Source organism: Dendropsophus ebraccatus, chromosome 10 (assembly GCF_027789765.1).
Source record: "Dendropsophus ebraccatus isolate aDenEbr1 chromosome 10, aDenEbr1.pat, whole genome shotgun sequence".
Classification (NCBI taxonomy): Eukaryota; Metazoa; Chordata; class Amphibia; order Anura; family Hylidae; genus Dendropsophus; species Dendropsophus ebraccatus.
Genome location: NC_091463.1, coordinates 57,835,238 through 57,847,973, shown reverse-complemented (window position 1 = coordinate 57,847,973; position 12,736 = coordinate 57,835,238). Strand labels below are relative to the sequence as shown.

Below are 12,736 nucleotides of genomic sequence, written 5' to 3'. Positions count from 1 at the left end.
TCTTAAATGTATTTTTTTTTTTTTTGGTTCAGCAGATTTGCCAGTACCAAGTATGGCGGATTTGTGTGCTATTACTAGTGCGCGGTGCATGCTGGTCTGGGCACGGTGACCCTGAGCAGCTCCCGTGTTCTCTTGACTAGATCTCCCGGGCAGACCGGAGAAGCGGAGTCATGTGGTATGAAATCCTGCCCGGATTCGCTATTATGACCGTATGTCTCATGATCCCCGGATTAGCCACCTTACACCTCAACCGCTTCGCTCACGGGGGCAAGGTGAGTGCTGCACCGCCCGGACTGTGTCCTTCCGCTGTCAGGGCATGAAGGAGATTGTGCTTCAGCATCAGCTGGAGAGCCATAGCTGGGATCACTGCTCCACATTCATCAAGTAGGGTTTAGCTCTATATTGCGCATTTATTATCTATTGTAGACACTATGCCACACTATGACAAGGGGGCGTTGCTTCAAGGAAAGGGCGTGGTCACACATTTTGTTATAACTGAATGGGTGTATGTGTATATATATATATATATATATATATATATATATATATTTTCATAACAAATGTGTTTATTGGTAGGAGTCCACAACAATCAGGAGAGGTGCAGTAGCCACAATGTAAGTTTATGAGGCTACATTGTGGGAATTGCTCTCTCCCCGGCTGTATCTCCTGATCACAGTAGATCTCAACAGTGAGGCCTCAACAGTGACTTTTAATGAGAGGTACTTTTTAACCCCTTAAAGAGGAAGTCTAGGAAAAATGTTTTTCTTTCAAATCAACAGGTATCAGAAAGTGCTAGAGATTTATCTGCTTCTATAAAAAAAAAAAAAAAATCTTCAGTCTTCCAGTACTTATCAGCTACTGTATGTCCGACATGAAGTGGTGTATTCTTTCCAGTCTGACACAATGCTCTCTGCTGCCACCTCTGTCTTAGACAGGAAATGTGCAGCAAAGTTAAAATCCCTATGGAAGACCTCAACTGCTCTATAGACTGGAAAGAAAACACCACTTCCTGAAGGACATACAGCAACTGATAAGTTCTGGAAGACTTGAGATTTTTAATAGAAGTAAATAACAAATCCCTGGCACTTTTTGGCACCGGTTGATTTGAAAGATTTTTATTTTTGCTGAACCACCCCTTTAAGGACTGAGTAGCGGGCCTCTCTACGTGTCACTCATTCCCGTTGAGCGCGCTGACAGGCAGAGTGGTGACTAGACACAGACAGGCGTGGATTATACTTCTCTTTCTCAGGTATAAAGCTGTTGCTGCTGCAGCCGATACGTGCCACGAGCTGCACAAGAGCTTAATACACTGCTGCAGGGAACCTTCCCTTTAAGCACTACATGCTATAGCTCGTTGGAGCGATATGTGATAAGTTACATTATGTTTCTGTTTTTAAAGCTGTTGGCCCATTACAACAATCACTATCCACATGTTCTGTTAGGCTGTGTAGACATCATGGAGGTGTTCCCTACGTGAGTCTTTCCCAAACATGAAAAGCATCTTTCATTCAGGTGGACCCAACTATTCTTGTATAACATGGATGGCAGAAGGAGCAGAATTTGAGCAAAATGCAAGCAGAATTCAAGCCCCATTGACTTCTAAAGGACTCCTCTAGCAGATCTGCGGCAGAAAATACTGCTGTGAAATTCTGCAGTGTGAACAAGAGAGTGGAAATCCCATTAAACACAATGGGACATTACTCTGTTCATATTTTATGGGAGGAATTTCAAGCAGAATTTAAGAGCGGATTCCTCTTTAATTCCTCACCTTTTGCTCAGTTTGCGTAAGCCCCAAGCGTGAGATGATCTGCTAGATTGGCACTCACTGAGCCCATACGCGGCCCGATAATCGTGCAGCAAGGGCTGTGTCTGTATATGTGTATATATATATATAGCGCGAAGTCCTTGTAGCCCTTAAATTTCTACATTAAAAACAATGAAGTTTTCTACTTCTCTATTCTCCCCCGTTGTCCTGCAGCCTTTGCCTGTGTTCCCTGATCGCGCTTTTGGCCCCGTATCTTCAGTGACAGGCTGCTTAGCCAATCACTCGCTGGGACAAGACAGTGCTGCGTCCAGTGATTGGCTGAGCGGTCTGTCACTGAAGAGACTGGCCAGAAGTGTTAGCTGTGAGCAGGAAACGTAGTGATGTGCAGCTGGCAGCCAATGACTTTTAAGGTAGGTTTAAGTTTAAAAGACAACAATCAGATAATAGTCTCTTCGTCTGATCGTTGTCTTTATTACATGGAGCGATCATCTGATGAATCGGCCTGATAGGGCAGCTTGTTGCTCTGTGTATTAGACTCCATGGAGGCTTTTAGATAAGATAAGGGCCTAACAGCAGGGGGAATAGCTGCATACGTTTCTTTGTAGAAGCATTGCTACTGTATGCTATCAGAAAAAAATCCACTTGATAGACTTCTTTAATATTCTAGGATCTGTTCAATGAGTAGGTTGCAGAATATGTTGTATTGCAAGGATTCCTATCTGCTTCATGTTTTTTTCTTTCCCCAGTACCATCATTCATCACTGTTTGGTGCATTTAGCTGTTTCCTATATTATAGCTACTAGTGACACATTTCTTCTTTCGCTCAGGACAAGAGGATTGCCCTGTTACCCTACCAGTGGTATCTTTTACAAAGAGACAAGAGAGTTTCTGGGGAGCAGCTATACTATAAATCAAAAGTAAGTAATATTCTCGCTTGGCTCAGCAGTTTTGGCCCATTTACATTGGTGACAGCACTAGATAAGTGATGCATAAACCAGTAAAGCAAGAAAAAAAATATTTTAATCTGTCTTATACCACAATCCTTAGTGTACCTGAGCTGTAAAGTTTCCAGGACTCTGTGCACTAAACACTCCTCTACCCTAACCGGTGCTCTTTAGTGCCAATACAGGACACTGCTAGAACCATCAGTTGACGGCATACTATAGATCTAGCGGCGTCAGCATTTTAGAGGGGTCAAAACTGCTGGCAGATTCCTACAAGGTACACTCCTGTGGCACATCTTGGAGCAGGGATGGGGACACTTTGGCTGTCCAGGCATGATGGGAATTGTAGTTTTTCAGCACATGGGGAGCCAAAGGTTCCTCATTACTGTCTTAGAGGGTGAAATATGACACTGTTTTCAAGAGAAATCTGTGCCAGAAATACACACATTTACACGTGTCTTTGTCTTTTCTAAATAGTGCTTACAAACACAAAGTACTGCGCAGGTGCAAAAAAGCCTCGAACTCATTGCCAGCAATGAGTCTGAGGCTTTCTGCACCTGCGCAGTACGGAGCAGACCGGACCCGCTGTACTGCGCATGAGCAGCACAGCAGGAACGTAGGCATGTCAAGAACAAGACATTGAAAAGGTTGATACTTCCCCTTTTGGAAGGGAAATTGTTTATGCAAATGATGTGATTTGGGCAGATTAAATATGAAGATCAATGAGGACTGTATTAGGCCACTTTTACAGACAACCACCTCTACTGCAGTTCACCAATAATTGTAGGTGGCATCCACACTTGCTGGTGTTTAAAAGTGGCAGGTCCAGATGCTTCCAGTCATTCAGGAATGCACATGGCAGCAGCCGATACCATGGCATGTAAGAGTGTCCTTAACGCATATACAGGAAACCAGTGTATCAAGCCAGTTTGAAATTTAGTTAAAAATATATGTTTGCAGAAAAAATATCACAGATGTAGTACAGCTGAATTGTGTTTAACTCTGTTTTCCAATTCAACTTTCTTTTTCAGGGCTTGGAAAATATCCATTAAGATGAATTGTTATTCGTGAAGATCTTCCCATATGTCTGCGTTCACTAATACATATGGACAAATTAAAAGAAACAATGAATATTGTTGGGCCTGTATTTATTTCATTTTGTTTAAAGTTGTCTTGATATTGCTGATTTAAAAGGAAACTATTCGCAGGTTACATAAATCTAACCCTGCTGATATCTCCCTATTGTGCACAGAGCGCTGAGGATGAAGCTATGTCTTTTACCCTCCTCCTCGGTGCTGTTTCCATATACAGTGGCGCCTTGGATTACGAGCATAATTCGTTCTGAGACTGTGCGTGTAATCCAAATCCACTCTTAAACCAAAGCACATTTTCCCATAAATCATAGAAATACAGACAATAGGTTCCACACCCCAAAAATAATGATTTATTATTGTAAATTATGTGTAGAACAACTGAAACAAACATTCAGAAACAGCAGAATATGTGATATTATAAGTTACTGTACAGTAATAGAAAGGATGGGAAACACAAGGGCTGATAGACTGCAGGGAGCATGAAGGAATGAACAGGGCAGATGTGGGCACATACATGCAGCACTCTTTGTCTGGGGAGAGAGGGGTTACAGCTATGGAGAGATTACCCCCCCACACACACACACACACAGTCCTGTCCCCTGATGCAAGCCCCAGCCTGAAGTGGATCTGCTATGATTTGGAAGGTGAGGGAGACTTCCTGAGTACAGTGCTGTAGACCCCGCTATGCAGACCATACTCCCCCACCCACCCAGTACAGGGAGCTCTTAAACCAAGTCACAAATTAGAAAAACTGTGAGTTCTTAAACCAAGGTACCAATGTATTTAATAACATATCTACAGGCTAATTGTGCACTTTGGAGGACTGGGGGCGGCACTGCTACTCTTAGAGATCCGATCCAGATGGCCCACTCTATTGATATTCATTAGGGGAGGTGGATTGATGCTCTGGGAGCGGTAGTCCCTCCCCCAGTTCTGCAAAGCGCCCGATTTAACCTGTGGATGTAACCACAAATTACACAGAATGTTTCCATTGGGCAGGGGGGCCCTTAGAATGAAGGTTTACTTAGGCTGGATTCACACATTCTGTGCTCGCTCCATGAAGCAAGGTTGGTGAATTCCTGTACTGGAATGTTTCCTCACACGGCATCATGTATTGATATTATGCAGGGAGCCTGTTTGAATGATTGCGCCGTCGTAATGACACAGCCGCATGAACATTCAAACAGTCGTCCCGCTTCCATCATGATATCAATACATCGTGCTGTGTGGGGAAACACTCCAGTACAGAGATTCACCATCCGTGCTTAACAGAGCAAACACGGAATGTGTGAATCCACCTTGCACCTATCCAAACCGCCGTTTTTCCTAAATCTTGTGATGAGTGCTTAAAGTCGTGTTGCTGTAGTACACTGCTTGAATATTCATGAAGAGGCAGCAGGCAGGCGAATTGGTGCACCAAAGGGTATAGTCCTGTTCCCAGTGCACCCAGATGCTTCATTAGCATGTTAATAACAAAGAAGAAAAAGGGCACTGCAGATGACTAATAAAATTAGCTTCCTTCTTGCCCATTAGCTTGCCCTATGGAAACTAGAAGGTTAGGGTCTTCTAATCTGCTGTTAGTTTCCCTTTAGTAATGAAATGTTGATGTGAATATTACTACTGGCTGTCCTGGATGTCTTGCTTTTAGTCATAGGAAGGAAAGGATCTACACAAGTAAAATTAAAAGCTGTAATATATGTGCTAAGACTTATAACGTTTAAACTTAAAGTGTAACTGTCATATTTTTTTTTATTGCAGAAATCAGTAGTATAAGCGATTTTAAGAAACTCTGTAATAGGTTTTATCAGCCAAAAAAGCCTCCTTCTGTACTCAAGAAGCAATCTCCCTGCCTCCCCCCCTGACTTCTTATCTGTGCATTATCAGGCAAACACGTCTTCATTACAGAGAAGCCAGTGAAGACGGGTTCTGCTCTCTCCATTCTATCCTTATGGAGGGGGGAGGGGCTGAGGGAGATGAGGGAGCAGGAAGAGGTGACATGAAGGTCAGCTGTTTGTAGACTCTCTGGGCACCTAAACTGCAGGATTCTGGGGTCAGAAAGGTCAGTGCTTATCTATAAACTTACTGAGAGAAGGTTGCAGGGTGTTGTGCTTTGCAAGACTGCTCCGTGCTCAGTCACTCCTAACAGCCCCTCCCCTCTCCATAGCCACATAATGGAGACAGAAATCCTGCTGCTTCTGCAGTGAGGAGGGAGGCTAGGAGATTGCTTTTTCAGTCCAGAAGGTAAATTTTTTGGTTTATAAAACCTATTACAGAGTTTCTTAACCCCTTGCCGCAAAATTACGTTTGGGGAACGTCAGGTAAAACAAGTAGTTCCCGCAACATGACGTTCCCCAAACGTCATGGCTTCCCTGCCTCCCCCCGCTGTCCCTAACTGTGATCGGTCAGCGGGAGGAGGCTATGTCACTCAGCATCCTCCCGCTGCCTCTGCCCGGAGGGGAGCCGCGCTCCCCGTGGGCAGTTAACCCCATAAACGCCACGGTCAATGCGACCGCAGCATCTATGGGGAGATTCGGAGTCCTCCCGCCGATCGGGCGGCGGGAGGAGGCTGCAGCACATTGCCTCCTCCCGCCGCCACTTCTCCTATGTCCCCAGGCCCCCTCCCCTCTTCCCCCGATACGGTATAGCAGCGATCCGCCAGTAACTGGTATTACCGGCGCCCCTGACAGCTTTCATCTCCCCCCACCGTGAATCCACGGTGGGGGGAGATGAAAATGTATAAATCAGCCCCCCTAGTGGGTGATCACTAACCCGCTCCCCTCCCCGGGCGGCCATCACATCCAAGATGGCTGCCCCCATCCCTGCGAACAAACGATGTTTGTTTGCAGGGATGGAAATGAATAAATGATCAAAGCCCTATGCTCTCCGCCACCGGAGGTATCGGAGAGCATGGGGCAGTGATCGGGGACCCCCCCGTGTGGTCCCGGTACAGGTGATCAGCGGTATATACTATATACCGCTGATCGCCTGTTCCCAGTGCAAAGAAGCACTTTTTATCCCCTTTCACTATAAATGATTGGTGACACGGGATAAAAAGTGTCAGTGTGTTGGCCCCCCATCCCCCCAGTCACAACCCGTCCCCCAGTCACCCCCCCCCCTCCCCATATACGTTACCTGATCCTGGAGCTCCTTCCTCCTCGGCGTCCTGGCTGGTTGTGAAGTGCGCATGCGCTCCACAACCAGCCATCTCTGAAAATTTAAAGTGACAGAGACCAATTTGGTCTCTGTCACTGAACTATGATTACTGTGATAGAAAATATCACAGTAATCATAGTAATATAGTGATATACATGTAGAAAAAATCAAGAGCGCACTCACCCCGTAAAATATCTTCGTCTTTATTGGTTTATATCAGGTTAAAAGCCATCCATGTACAGTCGGGTGGTAGACACGCCAGAGCACTTGAATCACACAGAGGTGACAGCTGCTTCGCGCCCTGCCGGCGCTTCTATCAGACGTCGCTACCTCCATCACGTTTACAGGTGTGTTATACACCTGATGACATAAGTGAGGGGGCGTGACTAAAAACAACATGTGATAAACTCTCTGTTAAAGGAACATACTGAGATCTATCCTATCATTTAGCCCACTAGGACCCTGAGCATTCTTAGCCAGAATCCAGTGTGCTTCTTTTTGTAAAAGTAATTTATTTACATCTTGCCCGATTTTACCTTGTACTTTTTCCAGACCCATAAATTTAACTTTGCTGATATCGTTGTTATGGATGTCTTTCATGTGCCTTATAAAGCGTGTTGCCCCTACTTCAGTACGCAGAGATCGTATATGTTCGCTGAACCTGCGGTTTACACAACCAATAGTTTTACCTATGTAGTACAAACCGCAGGCACAGGTCATGGCATACACAACATTTTTACTACGGCAACATATCAGGTCTTTTATTTTTTGAGTGACACCTCCCAGCAAAACCATTTTATTTTCACTATAGTACGGACACCAGGAACATGACCCACCTTTGAAGTTCCCTTTAGGGACATTTTTAGAGAGCCAGTTCTCCTTATTTTTCTCATCTTGTAGTTTACTGTGAACTAATATATCTTTCAGGTTTTTGCACCTTTTAAAGGCAACCATTGGGATGTCCGGTACCTGTTCGGCGAGAATAGGATCTCAGTATGTTCCTTTAACAGAGAGTTTATCACATGTTGTTTTTAGTCACGCCCCCTCACTTACATCATTAGGTGTATAACACACCTGTAAACGTGATGGAGGTAGCAACGTCTGATAGAAGCGCCGGCAGGGCGCGAAGCTGCTGTCACGTCTGTGTGATTCAAGTGCTCTGGCGTGTCTACCACCCGACTGTACATGGATGGCTTTTAACCTGATATGAACCAATAAAGACGAAGATATTTTACGGGGTGAGTGTGCTCTTGATTTTTTTCTACATGTATATGACTGTTCAATACCTTTTTTGCTATCAGAGAGCAGCACCATGACCCCCCAACCCACTACGCTACACTTGCAGTACACTCCACCACTCCACTTCCTCTCTTGGTGTTTTTTAGTGCAGGCACTGTTACTCTCTCTCCTAGAATTTAAACCAAATCCTCTTGTTGAATGCCTAGCACAGAACACAAATAGGAAGTAATAAAAGGAGGACTACTCTTCACTGGTGTTTAAAATGGAGTCGCAAGATAATATGAATGAATACTTTGCACAAAGTATGGAAGTAGCAGCTGTGGCATAAACTTACCATGCAGGTCGAGTAGACGCCAACACTTTTTTTACTCTGTGTGATAAAAAGGAAACAATACAGGGTCTAAGCAACAAAAGCCTTGAATACAAAATCTCTAATCTTGCCGAGAAAGAATTAAGACTATTCTGGACCATAAAATCGCTGAGATCTTATGTTGAATGTGAAAGAGCGCCTAGAGGTCTACGGAACTATAAAGAAATCTCCCAATTCCATGATAAAGCTGAATTCACAAAAGAATGGAATGCGTTTCACCAAGTACATGCCATGAATTTAACCAAACTCGTTCTGAAACAAAATGAATATGAATTGATTACGAACGATTTATGTAAAAGCAAAAAAGAACTAAGTACTAGAATGAAGGAAGAAGACTTTATGGACTTTCTAAAAAAACTGGAAAAAAACCTAATAAGAATGCAAAATGAGATCAAAGAACAAAAGAAGGACAAATTCCTCCGGGATAAAACAGATTATGAATTGGGAAGAGCCTTCATAAGCAAACAAATTCAATAAATACAAGAATAATCAACAGCAGAGAAAGATGAACTATACAAAAAATAAAAAAACATCTGATTTTTGGACGACGGAGTCAGAATCATCATCCGCAGAAGAAAGGACAGAGAAAGAGAGAGAAAATAACAATAAAAAATCTATTTCTAAAAAAGGAACTTTAAAAACAATTACATAAAAACAACAAACAAAATGACGAAACTGGAACTAATGGAGAAGAAAGAAACACAAGTGTCCCTTTAGAAGAAGGAAAACGCGAAGAAGCAAGAGGAAAAATAAAAACAGGAAAAACAGAGAGTGTGAAGCGCAAACAAGTGTCTTGGCACAACCCGAACTTATAGATCCACCACTAATAGTAAATCTCACTGACATTGAGCTCAGTGATTCGGTCGTGTCACTATTACATAAAGGTTTGAATTTTTGTATTGTTGAAGAATTTGATAGAGTAAATTTTGAAATAGACCTCTTTAAATCTTTAAGAAAATTAAATCTAAAAAAGTTTTTTTCTGTCAATACACGACCTGATCACAGAGTTAAGGAAGGAGATATTCCTATTGATAGTGGCAATACAGGCTTTGCGCTAGCAGGAGCCACAGATCAAGAAGATATAATGCCTATCCACTCTCGTTGAATTAATGGAGGACTATTCGAGTGATAATGATGAAAATTGTCATAGTGAATTTTCTGGTGGTATAAATTCTACTTTTTCTCCCCCAATCCCTACAGGAAGCAATTTGGACCTGTTCCAAATGAAAGTAATGGAACAAATTAGAGCCCAAATTTATCCTAAAGATCCTAGTAATTTGACAACTGAAGAGAAAAAAGCCCTAAAATGGTTAAGTAACAGGGAAGACATAATCATAAAAAGGGCAGATAAGGGGGAAATACGGTTTTAATGTGGAAAAAAGATTATGTGAACGAAGCCCTTAAGCAACTACAAAATCCTAATACTTACCGTCCCCTGAAAGAAAGTCCCACCGCTGAGACTAGGAGCCGTCTTCAAACGCTCCTAAAAAAATATGTAGACAAAGGGGTTATTTAAAAACAAAAAGCAGAAAAACTTATACCTACACACCCCAGACCACCTGTATGGTATCATATACTTAAGATACATAAAGGCCAGAATCTTCCACCTGGACAACCTATCATGTCCGGTGTTGGCTCCCTCACCGAACCACTGTCCAAGTATATAGACTGGCTATTAAGAGCCCTCCTAGGGGGAGCGCCAGCCCTCATAAAAGACACTAATGAATTTCTTAAAATGTTGGCCAAAGTGAATTCAGTGGAGGGCGCAATACTGGGCACGATAGATGTAGAAAGTCTATATACTAAAATTCCTCATAACCTTGCAGTACAAGCCATAAAGACACTGTTACAATATACTGACAGGACTTCAGACTTTATTGATTTCGTTTGTGAGTCACTTGAATTTATTTTACAGAATAACATCTTCCAGTTCCAAAATAATTGGTATGTTCAGTGTGAGGGTACAGCGATGGGCACGCCCGTCGCTTGTACCCTCGCAAATCTCTATCTCGCTATGTTAGAGAGAGAAATGATTTTTTTCACAACATAACCGTTTTATTAACAAATTTATTTATCATCGTTTTGTTGATGACATTTTCATTTTATGGAAAGGCACGACTAATGATTTTTTTTATTTTGTCACATATTTAAATAATAATAAGTTCAATATGAGTTTCACTATGAAAATACATCCTGAAGAAATTGAGTTCCTGGATGTGATGGTCGCAATTAAAGACAGTCGGATCATCACTTCCAGTTACCGAAAACCTACTGCTACAAACTCACTTCTGCACTACAACAGCTATCACCCCGTTCACACGAAACAGGCAGTTCCCTACGGACAGTTTTTACGGCTGCGCCGCATAAACAGTGATGATAATACTTTTGTACAAAAAGCAAATGAACTTATGACCAGATTGTCCCAGAGAGGGTATCCTTTGTCTGAATTACAGAAAAGTAAAGACAGAGCTTTAAATCAAGATAGAAAAAAACTATTGTATAAAAAAAGTAATAATTCTAAAAAAATAGAGAAAGATAAAAATTCTCAATTTGCATTTACATTCAAATATTCTCCTTTAGCCAATCTAATCAGGAAATCTATAAAAGAAAATTGGTACCTGATAAAACGGGATCCTATTCTCGCCGAACAGGTACCGGACATCCCAATGGTTGCCTTTAAAAGGTGCAAAAACCTGAAAGATATATTAGTTCACAGTAAACTACAAGATGAGAAAAATAAGGAGAACTGGCTCACTAAAAATGTCCCTAAAGGGAACTTCAAATGTGGGTCATGTTCCTAGTGTCCGTACTATAGTGAAAATAAAATGGTTTCGCTGGGAGGAGTCACTCAAAAAATAAAAGACCTGATATGTTGCCGTAGTAAAAATGTTGTGTATGCCATGACCTGTGCCTGCGGTTTGTACTACATAGGTAAAACTATTCGTTGTGTAAACCGCAGGTTCAGCGAACATATACGATCTCTGCGTACTGAAGTAGGGGCAACACGCTTTATAAGGCACATGAAAGACATCCATAACAACGATATCAGCAAAGTTAAATTTATGGGTCTGGAAAAAGTACAAGGTAAAATCGGGCAAGATGTAAAGAAATTACTTTTACAAAAAGAAGCACGCTGGATTCTGGCTACAAATGCTCAGGGTCCTAGTGGGCTAAATGATAGGATAGATCTCAGTATGTTCCTTTAACAGAGAGTTTATCACATGTTGTTTTTAGTAACGCCCCCTCACTTATGTCATCAGGTGTATAACACACCTGTAAACGTGATGGAGGTAGTGACGTCTGATAGAAGCGCTGGCAGGGCGCGAAGCAGCTGTCACGTCTGTGTGATTCAAGTGCTCTGGCGTGTCTACCACCCGACTGTACATGGATGGCTTTTAACCTGATATGAACCAATAAAGACGAAGATATTTTACGGGGTGAGTGCGCTCTTGATTTTTTCTACATGTATATGACTGTTCAATACCTTTTTTGCTATCAGAGAGCAGCACCACGACCCCCCAACCCACTACGCTACACTTGCAGTACACTCCACCACTCCACTTCCTCTCTTGGTGTTTTTTAGTGCAGGCACTGTTACTCTCTCTCTCCTAGAATAGTAATATAGTGAAAATGAATGTGTAAAAGTACAAAAAGTGAAAAACATACAAAAAAATAAAACACACACTTTTTATTATAGTAATAATTGCAGTTTACTCCCAAATTACCCCTAAAATTACTCCCAAATTACCCCAGGTTGCCCGTAATCACCCCAGATTGCACGCAATCACCGCACGTTGCCCATAACCACCGCACGTTGCCCGTAACCACCACATGTTGACCGTAACCACCCCGAATTGCCAGTAACCCCCCAGATTGCATGTAACCACCGCACGTTGCCTCTAACCACCGCACGTTGCCTCTAACTCACACACGTTGCTAGTGACCCCCTCCAGATTGCCCGTAACCACACCAGATTGGCGTAACCACCCAAAATTACATGCACCCACCCCTGATTACCTATAAGCACTTCAGTTTATCCGTAACCACCCCAGATTGTCTGTAACCACCCCATGTTGCCCGTAACCACCGCAGATTGTCTGTAACCACCCCATGTTGCCCGTAACCACCACAGATTGTCTGTAACCCCCCCCAGGTTGCCCCTAATCAAATA

At 42.7% G+C, this 12,736-nt stretch overlaps 1 protein-coding gene across 1 annotated transcript; it reads left to right on the top strand.

Annotated features, from left to right (window-relative positions):
- Positions 1 to 71: 71 nt before the first annotated feature.
- Positions 72 to 3,844, top strand: NDUFA1 (NADH:ubiquinone oxidoreductase subunit A1). Its single transcript, XM_069942809.1, has 3 exons — positions 72 to 272; positions 2,593 to 2,682; positions 3,741 to 3,844. Exons 1-3 carry the CDS (start codon positions 171 to 173, stop codon positions 3,759 to 3,761), a joined length of 213 nt encoding a protein of 70 aa, XP_069798910.1. The 5' UTR covers positions 72 to 170; the 3' UTR covers positions 3,762 to 3,844.
- The last annotated feature ends 8,892 nt before the right edge of the window (positions 3,845 to 12,736 follow it).